At 42.2% G+C, this 20,341-nt stretch overlaps 2 protein-coding genes across 5 annotated transcripts in view; both read right to left on the bottom strand.

Annotated features, from left to right (window-relative positions):
* Nucleotides 1-5,035, bottom strand: part of LOC120722896 — an 87,615-nt gene extending 82,580 nt beyond the window's left edge. For 2 of the 3 annotated variants that reach the window (XM_040014075.1, XM_040014077.1), the window contains exons 1-2: nucleotides 4,038-5,035; nucleotides 1,997-2,271 (exon numbers count right to left, since the gene is read on the bottom strand). In XM_040014075.1, coding sequence (XP_039870009.1) covers nucleotides 1,997-2,197 — 201 coding nt within the window. In that variant the 5' untranslated portion in view covers nucleotides 2,198-2,271; nucleotides 4,038-5,035. The remainder of the gene's footprint in view (nucleotides 1-1,996; nucleotides 2,272-4,037) is intronic. The other variant, XM_040014076.1, reaches the window with a different exon arrangement.
* Nucleotides 5,036-9,331: 4,296 nt separating this feature from the next.
* The window catches only part of LOC120722914 (protein phosphatase 1 regulatory subunit 3C-B-like), a 35,896-nt gene continuing 24,886 nt past the window's right edge, over nucleotides 9,332-20,341 (bottom strand). For both annotated transcript variants that reach the window (XM_040014103.1, XM_040014102.1), the window contains one exon: nucleotides 9,332-9,606. In XM_040014103.1, the coding sequence (XP_039870037.1) occupies nucleotides 9,546-9,606 (61 nt within the window). In that variant the 3' untranslated portion in view covers nucleotides 9,332-9,545. The remainder of the gene's footprint in view (nucleotides 9,607-20,341) is intronic.

Below are 20,341 nucleotides of genomic sequence, written 5' to 3'. Positions count from 1 at the left end.
AGGTGCTGGTGCAGCCTTCTGTCGGAGAATTTGTCCAATCAGAGTCCTCCTGGCCCTGCCTGACCTTTGTGCTGTGTGCAGAAATAAGTGGAGGACTTTCAGATGAAGCTGCTGACAGAATAAAATGAGGACCTGAACTCATCATCCTCTTATTGAAAAAGGATTTTTCATCAAGGTGAAGGAGCTCTCAGAGATCCATTATCACTATAAAAACTAAAACTCCTTCATCCATCGTCCACGTGTGAAAAGAGGCCAGTCAGAGCACAGAGGTCCAGATCTGTCAGCGGCTTTTCAGTCCAGGCACAGAACCTCAGAACTCTCTGCAGCTCCTTCCTTTCTTGCCACCATTTAATGTCACTGTGCAGGATTTCAGACAGTTTTCTTTGTTCAACACAAACATGCTTTGAAAAGAAAAATTACTTCAGAAGGTCTGCTGATAAGATGTTAAATTCTGTCACTGGAGTTTATGCAGAAAGAATTAAAGAAGAGCAGCACGAGATAATTAACACGACACCGATAATTAACAGACAATTATTCACTTTGCCCTCAGGGATCATTAAAGTTTCATCTTATCTCCAGACTGCAGAGGAGGCCGAACTCACTTAAAGACACTTTAGATCAAACTGAAGAAGCGATGTGAGGAAATCATGTCCTTAACCCTTTCGCTTCACATATAAATCAATCACTTTCAGGGACAAGATGAAACATGAGACATTAAAATAAACGAAGGTCTTGTAATCAGTCAGCGCTGCTCATGATTCGGCTCATTCACTGTTGTAATTACATTACAACAGAAATGTAATCACTTTGAGCTAATTAAATTCCATCCGAATGCTGATGTGAGAGGGGAAACGCTCGGACATATTTGCATCACTAAAATAGTGTATGCTGAATATATAGCAGTCAACATGTAAGAAAAACTGTTGGACTGATTTGCATGTAACACAATGAAGCTGTCCCTACGTCTGGACACGCCTCGTTCATTCAGCAACCTAAATTCCAGACAATGTTTTTGATTGGTTTCCTTGTTTTAAGCCAGTCAAATCCTTGTGCATCGCTCCGTGTGACCTGACTCGTCCACAGCAGGGCAGGGGGCCTTCAGCGCTGTTAATTCATCAATAATGTTGTTAATTCAGAGGAGACTCCAGCGTGACTCTGCAGAGTAAAACGTTTCCAGCTGTGAAAAGCTTTCTGTCACTTCCTGCTGAGGCTTTCTGCGGTCTGCACTTCTGCTGTATGAGGACGTGCGGGACTACCTGAGAATTCTGGAAGTTCTCACTTTTCTTTTCTTTGATAATTATTATTATTTGATTATGACGATCTCCCATAAACAAGAGAAGAAACTGTCAGGTTTTTTTATTCGATTATTTTCTAGTGATCTTTGAGCACATCAGCACCAATCACCCAAACTACCAACAGTGCCAGATATGAGTGAACAGGCAACACTAACAATGATTATACAGAACAGGTTCAAACAGAGCAGAGGGAAAGGCAGCCATTGCTTGATATTAAAAACAAATCTTCCACCAGACCACGATGAGGATGGTGTAGGGCGGGGGTGTCCAATTCCAGGCCTCGAGGGCCAGCGTCCTGCCAGTGTCACGGTTTAGATCTCACCCTGGGTCAACACACCTGAATCACATGATTAGTTCCTTGCCAGGCCTCTGGAGAACTTCAAGACATGTCGAGGAGGTCATTTAGCCATTTAAATCAGCTGTGTTAGATCAAGGACACATCTAAACCCTGCAGGACACCTGTGGTGTAGAGTGTTGGGACAGCTTTGGAGGATTCGTTCAACAAAGAGCTTCTCTGTTAGCAGCCTGTGGTAGGAAACTGAAACGTGTGTAACAGCAGGATGTGCAGACAGACACAAAACAACATTTACAGACAGATCCTCCGCACGTTAGCAGAATTCAAATAAATCCCGCCTACACACAATGAATCAGCTGACAAAGGTCTGACAGCGCCGGTGGTCAGTTCAGGTGTGTCACGTTACCTGCATCAGTTGTGCGTGCTCAGGTATCCACACAGCTGGGGGGTAGAACACCAAAGGAGGCATGGCCTGGTATGTTGCAGCTGACCAGCTGGCCAACCACAGCCACTGGGGGGAGGGGTCAGTGCTTACAGACAGCCAGGGTGTGGTGGTGGTTACCATGCCAGCTGGCTGACCTTTAAACCGGGTGACTGGCAGCATCATGATGACATCACCATCTGAGTGGCAAACGGGCGAATTAGGGCTGAGCAGTATGAGCACATGGGTCAACCCGTATGCTAAAAGAAAAGAAAAGTTAATGCTGAGGTTAGCAGTCTGCAAATAAAAAATACACAAAAAGAAAACATAAACGAGTCAAACCCGAGTTGAGCACATGCTTTCAACAGCCGTGACATCAGCTTCATCAGCACAAAGTGACACTTCCACAGAAACACTGCCTTTTCATCCAAAATCAGTCCAGACAGACCACGGATCGCTGCCAACACCTCCGAATCCAGACCAAGAAATATGTAAAAGTTATTAAAGAACTAAATGTTAAACTGAAGTCTCCAACTGGTGTTTGAATTCCACTTTAACAATAGAATATAATTCTACTGTTTCTACTGTTGCATTTAGTATACTCTCTTCATGGAAACCATTACTGATCCAACTGATTATCAATCCGGTCATACTGATCACCTCAAAATCATCATCACACCTGTCAGAGTTGTGAGTAATTTCATTTTGATGGAAAGACAACCACGAGCATTTCCTGTTCTTTGAAACACTGATAAACCTTTAGCGATTTATTGATCAGAGCAGGAGCCATTTTCATGAGTTGTTACCTTTTGTGTTTTACCATATGGTGTGTCTATGTGAACGTTTTTAAGGTAGCGCACGTAATTAACGGCAGGTGTGTTGTTGTTGGGAAGGAGCAAACAGTTTGTGACCACTGTGCTGTTCTCATGAATGGTGTTGGATGAAGAGAACTGTTAACAACAAATGCAACTGATGGAAGTGGAATAAAGATGTTAAATGGAGAAGTACGGCTGGAGTTGCTGGACTGTAACAGGTTTCATTCATAACAGCGGCATCGCGTCACCCCCACCAACGAACACCTCAGAGACTTCAAGCGTAGGCTTAGCCTCTACAATCAGGAGCAGCTGAAGCTTCTTTCTACTGAATCCGTCCAACCACAAACAGTCACAACGTGTTTCCGACTGATGTTCCTCACAGGTTCCTCTCTGTCCTCCTACATCTTCTTCACCACGGACACGGTCGGCAGCAGCAGTTTAGGTCACACGATCAACTACAGATTCAAACATTTTCCTTCACTGATCAGTTATAAAAACTATCATTTTTATTATAATTTTAATCGATCATCAGTCACATTTTATGATTGTAAATCAATACATGATTGTTGTTCTTAACAAATGAATTTTATTATAAAAAGAAAATGAGATTTGGTGTAGCAGCAAAGACTCACACTGAGCTCCAAGCAGTCATATTGGATTAAATAAATTTTTATTTCACTCATCTCTGTTCTGTTATCATTTATTATTTCACTAATGATTTTTACTCTTTTTTCACATTGTATATTGATAAGTTCTTAAAGTAAGCCTGAGGTTTCTCACACTTGGATTACAGATTATGTTTGGACTCAGGTATTGATCAGTAATCACTATAAATATCATATCAGAATTAGGAACCGTGAAGTTGGTGCTGTCAGGCCGACACACAGGCATGAATGTGGCTGTTGAATCTTTTCTGAATAGTAACATTCAACTGAAAAATAATCACTTAATATTATTTTATATGTAACATGACGGTGAACATGGTGTCCTCACACACACACACATTAATGACAGAGTTTGTATGTGTCTGTTTATTAAAGTCAGACTTAAATAAAAACAAACGTGATGAAAAATATCTGAAGTCAAAGTCTTCAACAGAGTCCAGGTGTGAACAGCTGCTGCTGAAGATGACGATGATGAATGGAGGAGGATGATAATGCAGACCTGCAGCTGACCGGAACATCACGGTAAATCCGGTAAGAGTCACCTACCGACCCGCGGAGCTCCTCCGGCGTCTATCCGGTAAACTGCTCCTCGCACCGGCGGGACCGAGCCTCTGCTCTCCGGTCACGTTCTTCGGGCTGCAGCTCGCGGAGGTCCTCGCGGAGGTCCGCAGATCAGCCTCCAATACGGTTAAGGTGAAAGCACGCGCGCGGCATGACGTGAAATACCGACAGACAGACGCAGACAGACCCGACGGACACACCGCGCGTGTCACTGCGATGCCTGATGGTTGAAAAACACCGGAGCCCGCGTGCAGCTCCGCGTCGTCACGGAGTCTCCTCCCTCCCCCCTCTGTCCGGTACAAACGGATTTGAGCTGAGCTTCTCTCAGATCAAAGAGCCGCTCCCCTTCACGCGCGTGTGCGTGTAATAATCGATGGTCCGTAAAAATCAGCAGCTTTGAGTTATTCGCGGTTATCGTGTTTGTGGTTCCCGTTGTCCTCCTCATCAGTTTTACTCGCATCTTTTCGTGAGTCTCGTTTCTGTGCTCGTGTCTTCGGTCTCCTCCCACCTGTTTGTTTTGCTCACCTTGTTTCCGCTCCCATTGTCTGTTTGTTAGTGTTTCGTTCTCTTGTGCTCTGTTTTACTTTGAAAGACTGTTTAAGTTTTGCTTCCTGCCTCCCCCTCCGGTACTGATCGCCTTTCACCTGTAGCTCCTTCCCAGCACTTCCTAAGTTGGCCAACAGTTTAACCTGCATGTTCACTGAAATGGGCGGGGCTAGAAGCAGGGTCAGGATCTCCTGCCAGTGGTTATCTAAAACTGTGATTGGTTGGAGGCTGCCAGACTCGCCCCTTTGATTCTGATTTCTGATGTTGGTGTCAGTCAGGGGTGGGGGAACTCAGGCCTCATGGGCCGGCGTCCCTGATCCATCACAACTGCTTCAAATGACCTCCTCAACATGTCTTGGCGTTCTCCAGAGGCCTGGTAAGGAACTAATCATGTGATTCAGGTGTGCTGACCCAGGGTAAAACCACCCCTGGTGTAAGTGAATTCAGAGAGCGGCGCTGTGCCCTGGGTATGCTGAGCTCGCCTCATAGTTCAGATTGGCTGTAGCTCAGCTGGTAGAGCAGGTCTCCCACCAGCTGGAAGCTTGGTGGTTTGATCCTTGTGTGCTCCGGTCTGCGTGCCAAATATCCCTGGGCAAGATGCTAACCCCATGTTGTTCTCTGGTGCACCCAAGAGCCACTACGACTGACCTTCTAAAAGAAAAGGAAAAACTCTCCACATGTGATATTTTTTCAGGTATCTGTGAATGTTTACATCTTCCACTCATTCATTGTTGTTTTTCATGTATAAAGATAATAAAAAAGTGACCCAATCAATGAAGCTTTGAGACAGAAAACAGAATCTAACCCAGGGCTGGGCAACTCCAGGCCTCGAGGGCCACCGTCCTGCAGGTTTTAAATTTGACCCTGTGTAAGCACAGCTGAATCACATGATTAGGTCACTACCAGGCTTCTGGAGAACTTCGAGACATGTTGAGGAGGTCATTTAACCATTTAAATCAGCTGTGTTGGATCAAGGTCACGTCTAAACCCTGCAGGACACCGGCCCTCGAGGTCTGGAGTTGGAGACCCCCGATCTAACCCAAACTTTTTGGTTTCTTTAAAATAATCTGCCAACATTCACAGATTCTTGGTTCAGTGTGCGTCTTTTTTCCATGCGTCAGTCATCAAAAAAAATGTCGTATGATGAGGTAGATCATAGCGGCGAGCATCTCCTCTGAAAGGGCGACAGTTAATCCGTCTGTCAATATCAGTGTGTGTTTGCAGAGATTACAGCAGAGCCGCTCGAGTCAGAAACAATTACTGATATCAGGTAAAATAAACACACTCGTCACCAGAATATGTCGGATTAAATTGTGTGTGTGCTCAGAAAAAACTCACACGTACAGAATAAACTGTCTTCATTATCGCACTAATGGGTGTTTGCTCGTGATCGACACACAGGTCTGATGAATCAGTACGGCAGTATTTTCTAGTAATGTCACAGATTAAATCTCACACGGAGTATGACTGAGGACATAAAACTTAAGGGATCAGGTGCTAGATTGTGTCTATTTTATTCCCCTTTTCTGTGATAGAAACTGAAATCTGAGCTCATCACTATTTTAAAGGACAAACTGATCTCTGTGGATAAAATGAGGAAGTCTGCAGAAACCTGTTTTCGGTACATGATCTGATTTTCTGAGACAAATCTGCACAAACTGAAATTCAGCCTGAAGCTTAATGACTGGCAGACTTCAGAAATGAATAAAAGATTTTCCCTGGTTGGCAGCAGAGTGGAGCTTCACCACTGATTTAATTAATTCAAATTAGCCGAGGATATCAGAGAACGTTTAACCCGTTTCATGTAAAACTGCTAATCCCTGGTGGAGGTGTAAATGAGACTGAGGCTTTGCATTCATAAAAAAACTCACTCCAGCTGAAGGCACGAGTATTAAAATAAACTTCACATGAGGCAGTGAAACAAAGTCACAGAACAAATATTTATAGGAACTAGGACAGATCAGTGCAGACGAGGATAAATAAAAACCAGTCCTGGGAAACGCAGAGAAGTCCTCCGTACTAACACTTCATGTGTTTATTGATCACTCGGAGAAACGTCTTTCAATCAGGTGAAAAAACCATCGAGCAGCTCCTCGAGCAGCAGCAAACTTCGTTCTACATTTCCTGCTGATGAACGTCGGTGAAGAGACGTTTTGGGCCCTCCACCTCATCCGTATTTCTGGATTATTGTCTTGATCAGCTCTGTGGGGTTGATGTCAGGAGCGCTTCGTGTGACAGACCCCTGTTCTCATATTGTTGCCCTGTTGCTGCGATGGTGAATGCCAAACAGTTGATTCTGTTCGTCTGGATGTTTTCAGTGGGAGAAACGTTTCGTCACATTCTTCAGTCTCAGCTGACTGCAGGTTTCCAACTAGGGCTGGGTATCGTCACTAATTTCTAGAATCGATTCAATTCCGATTCACAAGGTCCCGAATCGATTCGATTCAATTCGATTTGAATCTGGGAAATTTTGCCTCAGTCAGAAATATTATAATTCAGATCAGTACATTTCCATATTTTTGTATCTATAAAAAGGAAGCTGACACTTTCCAGCCTTTATCACAGGTGTGAGCATCACAGCAGAGGCCTTTGTGTCAAAGTAACTGAAGATAAAACACAGAAACACATGAAGCTGATTTTCCTGTTCTGGGATTTTATAAAAATGTTCTGCAGTAGATCAAAAACGAAAGAAAACCATTAATGAACACATGAACGTTACCTCTGACGTTACAGCGGTTTTATTAGAGACACAGCGTTTTGGATTTTGCATCATTTAAAAAAGTTTAAATTTGTTCAGTATTGAACGGCAGAAATTAGGTTTTCTTTTCGGAAGTAAGTAAAAGGAAAAAAACAGCGGCCGACAGCCTGTAAACAACGGTAGACTTGTGCGTAACAAACAAGCGAATAATGCAGAAAACAGATTTTTAGACGGGAAACTGTTCGAGAGAGAGAGAGAGAGAGAGAGAGAGAGCTGTGCATGAAGTGTGATTTTATCCTGGTGGAAGCAAAACAGCAAAAGTCAGAGTGAATTCATGTTTATGTGAAGCGTAGTTTGGATCTTCTTTTGCTGCTGGTTCGGTCAATATTGTTTGGAGAGAGATAAAACCTGCAGCTTTAGAATCAGCGCAAGAAGGGCGTGAACACAAAGCTAGGACCCGCCGACACATCAGAATCAGCGAGCTGTCGGCTTTCAGCCCCGACTGGGAGAAAGGCGACACCTCACTGATTCTGATGTGTCGGCGCTGTGTGTTCACGTCTTTGTGCAGAATCCGTGTTCCTGCTCTCATTTACTGTTTCAGCTGTTTGGTGGTTGTTGAAAGTTTGTGAGGTTTAACCTGAGATTCTGGCGTTTCGGGCAAAATAAATTTATATAAAAAAATCGATTCAGGATTTTAATGAATCGATTTCACGTTATCCAAGCCAGAATCGATTTTAATCGATAAATCGATTATAAAAACCCAGCCCTATTTCCAACCTTATAAACAGCACCTTTACACAGTGACTGACACCAGCCCACTGAATGAACAATGGGCTGGGAGGTCAGGTCCTCGATCATTAAATATGCAAATTCTCATGGGCATTGATCAACGACCGCGGTTCTGTAACTGCACTCTATCGCAGCGCAACACCCTACAACGGATAGTAAGAACAGCTGAGAAGATCTCCCCTCCATCACGGACACCTGTCACACCCGCTCCGACCGCAAAGCAACCAGCATCGTGGAGGACCCCACACACCCTTCATCCTGTTGGCTTCTGGAAAGAGGTACCGGAGCATCCGGGCCCTCGCTGCCAGACTGAGGAACAGGTTCTTCCCCCAGGCCGTCAGGCTCCTGAACACTCAGTGACTGGATGAACACACACACCTTCATAAATCAACCAACCACTGTTTGCAAAACCCACTGCCACTGCTGCACTTTTCTATTGCACTGTTGTGTTTGTGTCATTCTGGGGGTTTTTTGCACACTTGTCCCTCACATTATGTAGTCCTGTGTTGATTGTCTGCCATATGTAGGAATGTTGGAGGAACGTTGTCTCGCTGTGTACTGTAACGCTGACCATGGTTGGAACAACAAGTTTGCCACTCGAATTGTCTTGACTTGTGCTTCCCTGGCCGCTGTATCTGTGGGGACGGCGTTCGCTGTGACGCCCAGTTTGTATTAACGAGCGAAGAAGAATAAAAGAATAAATCAGTATAGTGACATACAAAAGTTTAACACACATGACAACTCACACTGGGTTAAAGGCCAAAGAGAAAAGACGTGTTTTTAAAAGCACGGTAAAAACAGCAAGAGACGGCGCCTGCCTGACCTCCAGAGGCAGCTCCTTTTACATGTTAGGAGCCAAAAGTGCAAAGGCTGTGTCTCCTGTGGATTTATAAAAATGTCTTCGGGACAGTCAAAGCTCCTGGTTAGCAGATCTACGTGATGGCATGTGAGGGTGAAGCAGGTCCATTTCACACCTAAACCAGTAAATGCTGGTTTTTCATGTGGGGCCAAATAGGAAGGTCAAAGAATACAGCTGGAGCCACTGGATTTAAAAAGCATCACCTCAGTCACTTTTCATTAAAATTACGATTAAAGATAATTATTAAGATAAAATTCAGTGCTATCCACTCCCTGATGGCAGTGAACAGAACCGCTATTTTAAAGGGAAATAGACTTGACATCATCAGCAGATACAGTCAGGGACGAATGATTTTGTAAGTTTGCCCACAAAGAAATGCTCAGTCCATCATTTCTATGGTAGCTTTATTTGAACAGTGGGAGACAGAACAATAACCAACGAATCCAGAAAAATGCATTTCAAAACAGTCAGATGAATTCACATTTTCATGAATGAAACAAATACATGATGCGTTGGTGCTTGGTGGCAAAACCTTTGTTGCAATCACAGAGGTCAGTTTTACATGTCGGGGGTTTTGTCCTCGATGCAGATCCTCTGCAAGTCATTGACGTTTTGTGGCTGACGTTTGGCAACTCGAACCTTCAGCTCCCTCTACAGATTTCCTAAAATAATTCAAAAAACGTTAAATGAGAGGGCGTGTCCAAACCTGTGACACACATTTATACATATATAGTGTTTGACACTGTTAGACAGGAGCCATGCACACGGCAGCCTTGATGTGTTTTGCACTGCAGCTGTTTGGGAGCTGCTTCAGAGGATAATGAGCACAGAGTTAATGATGCTTTTGTTTACCTTTTGACTGAGAGCAGGCTGAGTCCTCCGACCTCCAGCCCATGAACATGAGCAGCTTTCAAAAGTGTTTCATGATAATATTTCACACAGAAACAGAAACCCTGAAATGTGTAAAAAATCATTTTTCTTTGTTCCTTCTCCTCTCTGAGTTTGGCAGTTTGTCATTGTTTTAAATGACTGCTGGTCATACACACTGCAACACACACTAACAGATAGATACACACAGTGTTAGTGAGGGGTGAAATTGAGTTGTTTCAGTCTGGAGACTGAAACTAAAGAATAATAGAGAGAGAGAGCATGAGAGAGGCTCAGCTATTACACTGAAGCATTTTCAAACCTCCTATTTTCCTCTATTATCTCCATCTCTCGTCTGTCCGTGTGTCCCACGCTCACTCTGTTGTCATGTTGTGATGATGAAAGCTGTTTAAATAGCTGCAGTCGGCATGACAACACAAAACACACCCATTACCCCGACTGTCAGCTAGAGCTGATTAGTTAAAGTGTTTCCTAAAACACAATTATCGTCTTTTCCTCCTCTCCTTCATGGTCTCCATGGAAACAGCATGTTGTAGTTTCCCAGCTGTTACCATTGTGATGTATCGTCCTAATTTATGAGCAGGATTGGTGTTTACACGTGAAGATCTGTAAAATTCAGATGAATTTATTCAGGCCAAAAAGCCACTTGCTGTTTTCCTGGTCATTTAAACACAAACTCAGAGCTTAAAACCAACAACCACAGACAGACAAACCACACAAAACCACTCCAACTGTCCTGAACACAATCCCACTGGAAGGTTCTTCCATTGAAGCCAGCAATCTTCTAACCAACCATGCCTCAATTACAGGAGTGTAGGTAGCAGGCCTGAACTGATAATCTAGCACACCGGGCATTTTCCCAGTGAGCTGATGCACTTTGGGCCTGATGTGTCAATCGAAGGACAGCCGCGCAGTGGACAGAAACACAATTGTTCAGTGACATTAATGTCACTGTATTGCCCAATCAAATGTCTTAACGCAGTTGGCCCCTTACCCTACCATCGCTGTGCTCATGCACATTGCAGAACAGAGTTTAGTGTGGAAGAAGGGGAGCTGAAAAGCTCAGAGATAAGCTAAACTTGTCAGATTAACTAACATGCTAGCTGTTGGCTGCTGCACTGTCAACAGTACGAGCAACAAACTGCTAGCCAGTGCTCACAGTAATAAGAGGCTGCTGCTTTTTAGGGTTAGACGTGACGAAGAGACAGAGGAAGAAGGTGAAATTAATGTTGTAGGAAAATAGACATAATTAAGGAGACCCATATGGAAAAGAAATAGTAAAAACTTATATGATTTACTAATAAGAGTGGCCACTTTCTCATTACTTTCATATATTGTTTTAGGAAGTATCCAAAACATACAAGTTTCATTTATATAATTTTTCAAGGGATCTTATATCTGTTTTCACTTTTGTAGGCTTTTCATACAAGTTTCACACAAGAGTAGAGCCGCTGCTGCTCCACATCGAAAGGAGCCAGCTGAGGTGGTTTGGGCATCTGACAAGGATGCCTCCTGGGCGCCTCCTGGGTGAGGTGTTCCGGGCATGTCCCACTGGGAGGAGGCCCTGGGGCAGACCCAGGACACGCTGGAGAGATCAGCTGGCCTGGGAACGCCTTGATGTCCCCCCTGATAAGCTGGAGGAGGAGGCTGGGAAGAAGGAGGTGTGGGCTTCTCTGCTTGGACTGCTGCCCCCGCGACCCGGCCCCAGATAAGCAGAAGAAGATGGATGGATAAAAGAGACTTTCAAACACAGGTTTATATAATAAAGTAAGTTTGAAGTGTAAAACCATTCTGAAGCTCACAAAGAAATGCATGGGTGAAAAGTACCAGTGATATTCTTAAGCTGAAATTCCTTTTTTGTGTCTTTAGAAATGTAATTTTGATGTCCTTTACTTTTCTCTGCATCTCAGTTTATTATGTTTCAATTCATCAACTTTGTAATGTACTTTTAGAGCAGTCTTCTCTCGAAGAAGAGATTTTGATTTCCAGGGACGTGGCTGAGCTTATGAAAAAAGAATAAGCAGATCCCAGTCGTACAAAGAGGAGTAACGACGTTTTTTTTGGCTCAGAATCACAGCCGTTAATGAGCATGATGCTTCGTTAAGCTTTCAGACCCTCATTAACCAATCAACGACAAGCAGAGAGCCTCCATCTGAAATTACATTTCAATAAAATATCTGTTGCTTTGAAACAAAAAAAGATCTTAATGAGTAATTCAGCCCTGAAGAATAATTTTCCATCAAACCAGAAAGAAATCGGGCAGCGAGGTGAAATAATGGTCCCCAGAGCAGCTTCAGAATAGAACTGAAGGGTTGAGGTGTGTGTGAAACTCTTTCATCAGAAAAATACGCTCATTATGTTTGACTTTGGGCTTTCTTTGTATTTATTTTGCAGTGAACAATGTGTGAGCAGGAGATGTTATATCATAAGATATAAGGTTCATTTTCCCCATGAGCGTGTGCTGGTGAAGAGGTTAAAAACATTCATTTTCAAAAACGTTCCAGATTAAAGAGCCACAGAAAATAAATGTGATGTGTGAGCAAACTATAGCAAATCGCTGTTCACGAACAACATTTTCTCTTAAACTGAAGTCATGAAGTGAAAAGCTGCAGCTGTGCAGGTGAATAACAATCAGAGGGAGTCTAAAAGGAGAAGACTGAGGGGTCTGAGAAGCTTTCAGTGAATACAGCAAAGAGACACAGTTGTCCTGCCTCAGCAGGGTCAGCAGACATTTTATAGCATGCAGCTGTTTCCAGATGTGCTGTCAAAGATCTGCTGCAGAAGCACAAAGACGGTGCTTATCGACCATGGAGAGCTTTGGGATTAAGAAATCAACGAAAAATACGTTTGAAAGACGTCAAGCGGGAACAACGTCGAGAGCATGGCACAGGAAGTCATCAAGAAGCAGTTTCGTTATATGAACTACAGTCAGTTCATCATCATCATCATCATCTCAGGAAATTAGTCAATCAAACAAGACACTTGAACAAAAATCACTCGTTCAACATAAATCGACATTTTATTTTTAAACTTCCTAATACGCTGAACGGCGCTGTGATGATATAAGGTAACCCGAGGCTTTGTTATAATTAGAGAAACTGAGGGCTCAGGCAACACAAACGCACACATGTAGTGTAACACAACAGCATACACACAGTATGTAAAACCCTGCCTCTCAAGGCCTTCCCAGTTCCTGCTGCTGTTCCACTCCAATCCGCTGCACATACCTTATCAATCTTCATTTGGTTTTCGCACCCACTGCAGTTCGCCTACAAGCAGTGTTGGGGAGTAACGGAGTCCATGTATCAGCGTTGTGTATTTAGCCCTTGGAGGGTCCTTAAAAAGACATCCACCTTTTTTCCACTTTAAATGAGTCAGTCTTTTAAAACTACTTCTGCCTTCTACTTCTAAAATATTCATATCAAGTTTTAATTATATTTTTGTTGTTTTAACCCTTTAAATCCCAGTTACTTTACATGAGCGCACTGTTTTTTTAGCCGAAAAAAACGAAAAACTTAAATATTTTCCATAAAATACATTTGATGTAATATTTCTTTGTTATTATAATTAGGCCTTTAGATGGGCCAAAGCTTGCCACCAACATTCATTTTGATCTGCCATTATTTTTGTTGCAGGGGCAGTAAATTTAAAATACAAAATATGAGTAACTGTAACTGGTAATCAGAATACAGTTACTTTGCTGAAATAAACAGAATACATGACGGTCATTTCCGGTTTCATATGTGAGGCTATGCCCTCTCTATGCCTTCTTCAGTTTTGGTGATTAAACGCAGTCGGGCGCAGATTTAACCCAGTTGGATGAGCATGTAGCCATAAATCACGTGCTGAGTGCGGCCGGTTCGAGTACGACTTGCAGTTCTTTTGTTATTTTTCTTTTAACTTAATTTCCATTTGGGACTAATACAGGTTCTCTGATTTTGATTGCTGGAAACCCAAACAAAACACACAAAAGGCTCTAATGTCAGCGTCCTGTTAATGCTGGTGTCAGTCAGACAGCAGAGCCGGCAGTGCATGGGCAGGAATGCATTTCTTACTTGGAAATGGGATGGGCGAAACGGCAGTGTCTTCGATCTGCTGTTGCTGTGTGATTTTTATTACTATTAATGAAGGCTACTTGCCACCAAGCTAACATTGTTAGCTGGCGTTAGCTGAGGTTCGTTCATAGACTGTTAGGCCGTTTCTCAATACTCAAGTACGTAGTCACGTTTTCACTCGTCCGGACTTCGTAAGTTCACACGGGAGTCCGGTGTCGAGAACGCAGCGCGTGATGACATCACATTTTTTACTGTCATTCCTTCTAAATTTAACTGTGAATAATATTTGCAATAGAAGTTACACATGACATGGTGTTTCCGGTTGAGTGAACGCTGGCTGCCGCTGCTCACCGGTTATTGTTATATTTTTACTGTAATTTTTTTCAGTTGCTGACGACAATTTGAATCGAATATCTAAGGCACGACCCTGTTTTGACTTGTTTCCGCAATACTTGCGGGCTTCTATTGCTTGTGCTGCAGCTGTCAGCTGGTTGTTCGGTCCCTCCGTTTGTGCTCAGTGCTCGGCCCTGATTAAGATGCGGATCCACAGGGTGTTGGTGTGGCTCGTGCTCACCTGGGTTTTTTTTATCCATCGTTCATCACCCGGCGATAAGCTCTTCTCCAGTACTCTGCTACGGATCTTTTGCGGCTCCGTTTCTGCCTGGCTGTCTCTCCACCTGTGGCTCTATACTTCTACCTGGACATCGCCTTCCAGCCATTATGGACAATAATAAAATCCCTCTTTCCAGAGATTTTACCTCCTGCCTGGAAAGTTTTGGGCTTCTACAATACATAAAATTTCCTACCCACTCTAAAGGTCATATCCTGGATTTGGTCTGTTGTTCTGGCATTACCCCCACCCATTGTAAAGCCACATTGTTTCCCCAGTCTGATCATATGTTTATTTCTTTTGATGCAAACATAACCGCTTCCAAAACCTGTATCTCTCGTAATATCACTTTTAGGAAAATTAGTAATATCAACCCAGCTGTTTTTTCATCTGCCGTCCATGACCTTCCATCTATCCACAGCTCCTCAACCCCTCATGAACTCGTTTGTCATTATAATGTCAACCTCCATAACCTTCTTAACATATTTGCTCCCCTTAAACATCGAACTGTCTCATTTTCCCGTTCAGCTCCGTGGTTTACCCCCGACCTGCGTCACCTTAAAGCTAAAGGACGCCAACTCGAACGTCTATTCAAGAAAACCGGACTTACTGTACATAAAGAAATGCACAATGATCATGTTTGTTCTATAAGGACTGCATTGCCTCAGCCAAATCTGCTTACTACTCTGGTTTAATTAGTTCTAATGAAGGTAACTCCAGGTCCCTCTATTCATTGTTCAGTAAAATTACAAAACCTCCAGACACATTCCCCTCCAGCATGTATTCTGTTGATTTTTGCAACTCTCTTATCTCTTTTTTCACTTGTAAAATCTCAGATATCCACCATCAACTTAACCCAATGTGTTAAAGCCTGTCTTCCCTCGTTAGCTCCTCTCATAACCAATATTATTCATTCCTCCCTGAACACTGGGATTGTTCCTGAAGCACTGAAAAAGGCTTCTGTTATCCCAACTCTCAAAAAGCCTGGTGCAGACCCCAATAACTTTGATCATCTTCGCCCTATGTCAAATCTCCCCTTTATTTCAAAAATTCTTGAAAAAGTTGTCGCCGCCCAGCTTCATTCACATCTCAATGACCATAATCTCTATGAACGATTTCAATCTGGTTTCCGCCCCAATCATAGCACAGAAACTGCTCTGTTAAGAATTACCAATGACCTTCTGATGGCAGCTGATTCTGGTCTCCTATCCATCCTCATCCTTCTTGATCTTAGTGCGGCGTTTGATACCATTTCTCACAATATTCTCCTGAACCGGTGAGCTTCCATTGGCATTAGTCACACCCCCCTTGCCTGGTTTACCTCCTATCTCTCAGACCGCACTCAGTTTATCCAACTTAAATCCCATTCTTCAACTCTGTCCTGTTTCTGCTGGTGTGCCCCAGGGTTCAGTATTGGGGCCTCTTTTATTCATTACTTACATGCTCCCTCTTGGTCATATATTCTGACAATATAATATAAATTTTCACTGTTATGCCGATGACACCCAGCTCTACCTTTCTTCTAAACCCAATTCATCCCTCCCACCTACCTCCCTCTCAAACTGTCTTATTGAGATTAGATCCTGGTTCTCCTCCAATTTTCAAAGTAATAAAACAGAAGTTTTACTTGTTGGTTCACCATCTATCTTATCCAAATCCCACAGCTTTTCCATTAACATTGAAAATTCTCCCACCCTTCCCTCGCCTCAGGTTAAGAGTTTGGGTGTCATACTTGATACTCTTTCATTCCAGTCTCACATTAATTACATAACCCGGTCTGCATACTTCCACTTACGTAATATTAACCGACTCCGCCCCTTCCTTCCTCCCCATGCTGCTGCCATCCTTGTCCATAGTCTTATTACGTCCCCTATTGATTACTGCAATTCCCTCCTATTTGGTCTCCCTAAAAAGTTCCTTCATAAACTCCAACTTCTCCAAAACTCTGCAGCTCGGGTCATAACTCTACTCCGTCAAGAGCTCATATTAGCTGTTCTTCAGCAGCTTCACTGGTTGCCCGTAGAAGCCAGGATAAATTTTAAAATACTGACTCTCTTCCTGCATTTAAGACACAGCTCAAAACACATCTGTTCAAACTGGCTTATTCGCTTTAGTGCTGATTTTACCTGTTGTCAAGTTCTGCTTTGCAATTTTAACTTATTTTATGTATTTTATGACTATTGCTTCTTTTAATAATGTTGTTCTTTGTAAGGTGACCTTGGGTTTCTGAAAGGCGCCCTCAAACAAAATGTATTATTATTATTATTATTATTATTATTATTATTATAAAAAATATATATACATGATGTAGTAATTTCTTCAAAAAAAATTTAATTTGAACTGATTTGAATTGAACAAATATTTAAAATATAATCGGATCATTTTTGCAGCAGCCTCTCCACGTATTAACAAGCTGTTTTTAGACCCGATGGGTTGCATTAACAACCTGATCGCTGTAAATAATCATGTGCAGTTCCACATGATTATTAGCAGACAAAAAGAAAGCATTACTGATACAGAGTAGTTTTCTATACGAGATCACTGCAAGAAGTGCAGCCTTACCTAATGTCCACCTACTGTTACTCATTTATAGTAAGATTTAAACATCTAGCTGGTGTTGGTGTGGAGAGTAACCTTCAATAATAGTAATAAATCACACAGCAATAGTACATTCATGTAGGTGCACAAAGTAATAAGTAATAAGTGATAATATATTAAGTAATCCAAAGCATTGAGAATACATTACTCCCATTAAGTAACTTAATGGACTACGTTACAAACTACATTTTGCGGCATGTAACCTGTAATCTGTAGTGGAATACATTTTAAAAGTAACCTTCCCAACACTGCCTACAAGGCAGATGTCAGTGTGGAGGATGCTATTATGTACCTCTAGTGACTTTAACACAATCCGGCCCCGTCTGCTCCAGGAAACACTGAACAGGAAGCGGGTGGACCCCTGCCTGGTTGCCTGGATCTCAAACGACCTCACTGACAGACCACAGTACGTCAGGCTGACACTGTGGTCAGACGTGATGTCCGAACTTCTTGGAGGAACCTACCCGAGGGATTAATAAAGTTCTGCCTATCTCTTTCTCACACACTTGCCATCTCATTTATGCACTGCTTTACAGCACTGATAGAGTCTCATGTGATTGTTATTAAATTAACTTTTGGTAATTCCCATTCAATTGACACCATTCTATGTTACCACCTGTGAGCCAGTTGTAACACAGACGTAGACACAGTTATAACACGCACATAAACACAGACACACACAGTTATATACACATGGTAAAACACACATACAAACTATAAGAGACACATATGGAAACACACACACACACACACACACTATAAAACACACACTGTAACACATACACAGTGTATCTCACACAGCAAGCACAACACACAGTGTAACATATAGATATATACATGGTAACATAGTAACATACACTGTAACACACACAGGTGTCTGCTGTCATTTATGGTTGTAGCTGGAGGTGGGACTTAAGCTTAATGATGTCATTGACTGAAAACATGAGAGGGATGTAGAATCCCCATGGCAACTCCTTGTCACCATGGTTACACCCCACATCCAGCAGTAGAAAAACAAACGCAGAAGGATTGCCCATTGTGTGCGTCTCATCTGGAACTGTGCAGCCAATCAGTGCTGTTTTGTCCCAGAGGAGGAAATGACTTCAGAGCAGCCTTATCACCTGAAAACAGACACAGAAACTAAAGCAGACATGTTTACAGCAGCTTCAAATGAAAATCCAAACCTAGTGTTTGTGTGTGACAGTACAACACAAACATGGCTGCAGACAAACTAAAATCAATAAGATTGTATCTTTGACTGTCAAACTTTTCTCCTCTCTAGAGTTCAGAGTTGGACTCTAAGTTCCTGTTGTTGTTTGTCGTTAACATTTTTATTTCCTCACAGCTCAGACTGAAGAAGCATCAGATTTAAAGTGCCAACAAGCCAAACGCCTTTAAACTTGCTTATATAACTTATATAATAAAAACTTTGCGATAACATCTTATTTCATAGTGTAATCTGGACCTGCTTTATCCAGATTGCCTACTAATTACTATATTTAACTATACTTGTAATAAATGTAGCCTGTTTGCAGCTCTGGAGACCAGGATTGCTGAATTGGAGACCCTGGCATTGAAAAGTCATAGCTAGCCAGGCCTCTATGGCCAGTGCATCTGAAGTACTGTAGCCCCCCACTGCATGACACGTTTAGCCACATTGCTGGCTGTCTGAGTGGTGTCCAAAAAACAATGTTGTCATGGTCACTGTGTCTGCCGAACCGGCCCCGTAAGTCTACATATGTCTCTCTCATCACTGCGGGCTTTGGTCCACGCACCTGTCTCCGATTACTCTGCTGTTGTGTTCCTGTGCCATTTAAGGCCGGGGCTCAGATTGTCTTGTCGCTGGATGATTGTGCTAGACACGTTAGTGCTAAGATTCTAGCTTTTGTGAAGTCTCTTAAGCATTTTCTCCTTGAGTTTGTTTCCTCGTTGTGAGCTTCCCTCTTCTGTGAACAGTTTCTCCGGCCTTGTTACCCAACCTGCCTTTCGGAGCGTGAGCGAGTTAGCGTGTGGAACCCCCCGTTGCAAAAATGTGACTATGCAGAGTTATAAGATGGGTGTCATAGAGACTACTTTAATCCTGAGTGGGCTGGACCAGTGAAACTCCCCTTTATGTGAGTGTAAAGAAGTTACATATTTAACTGTTTTTCTACATGATAAAGAAAAAAGTGGTGTGACAAAGAAAGAAATCTGTCAGCATCAGTCTTTAAAATTAATTAAACTAAATTAAACTAAATAAATGTGTAAAATTACAGAAAAGGTTTTGGTAGCTCATTGCCCCAACTGTCCAGTTTGTTTTTTATTCATAATAAAGGGTTAGGTAACGGAAACAAGGTCTTATATTGCCACTGTTTGTGGGTCTAGTGCATTAGCAAACAGGGGTGTCCCCCACCCCCATGTCACAAATGTCCATGTCATGAAGCTAACCCTCCTTCCTAAACAGAAAGGGGATGAAGACAAAAAAGCAGGGAGGATTTAAGAGGCCAATTAGTTATTATATGATTTATCAAAGAATAGACACAGATGAAGGGATTATCATTATATGGTCAAACTAAGATTAATCATTATTTATCCATTTATTTCTGTTATAGGTCCATTTGGTGAGGTAAAATAAAAAAAATTAACTTAAACAAAACAATAAAACTAACAATGGGAGAAATACACAACACAAAACCAGCACTACAACCTGCTTTGCTTCTTATCTGTAGTTAATTTTATTTAATTTAATAACTGTACAGTACTCTGTTTATAGTAACCACTGTCCTTAATGTAAATATGTAAGAAAAATTGTGTATGTTTCTGTTCTGTGTCCTGTTTGTTGTATATGTGTCTTTCTGGCTGCTGTTACAACCAAATTTCCCCTTGTGGGACAATTAAAGGATTATTCTATTCTATTCTATTCTATTCTATTCTGAAAAAGGAAGGAAAGGAGAAAAACCACAATGTACCTTAGAATTAATCTACTGGTGAGCTATTTTTAAAAAGTATAAAAGCAGATGGGGAGAAAATCTTCTATTTGAAGATGAGTTTGAGATCATGGCTTTGAAGAAAGTAATGGTTGTTTCTTTTCTGTCCTGATGGATGCTCAATCATCCAGGTCAGTCAACCCAAACAGTTGATTCTGTTCATCTGGACGTTTTCAGTGGGAGAAATGTTTCATCATCATCATCATCATCATCAGGTGACTGCAGGTTTCAACCTTATAAACAGGACATTTGCATAATGACTGAAAGTAGCACCACGGAG

This window comes from Simochromis diagramma, unplaced genomic scaffold (assembly GCF_900408965.1).
Source record: "Simochromis diagramma unplaced genomic scaffold, fSimDia1.1 OVJJ01000669.1, whole genome shotgun sequence".
Classification (NCBI taxonomy): domain Eukaryota; kingdom Metazoa; phylum Chordata; class Actinopteri; order Cichliformes; family Cichlidae; genus Simochromis; species Simochromis diagramma.
Note: the sequence above shows the minus strand (reverse complement) of the source record. Positions and strands in the feature narration are given on the sequence as shown.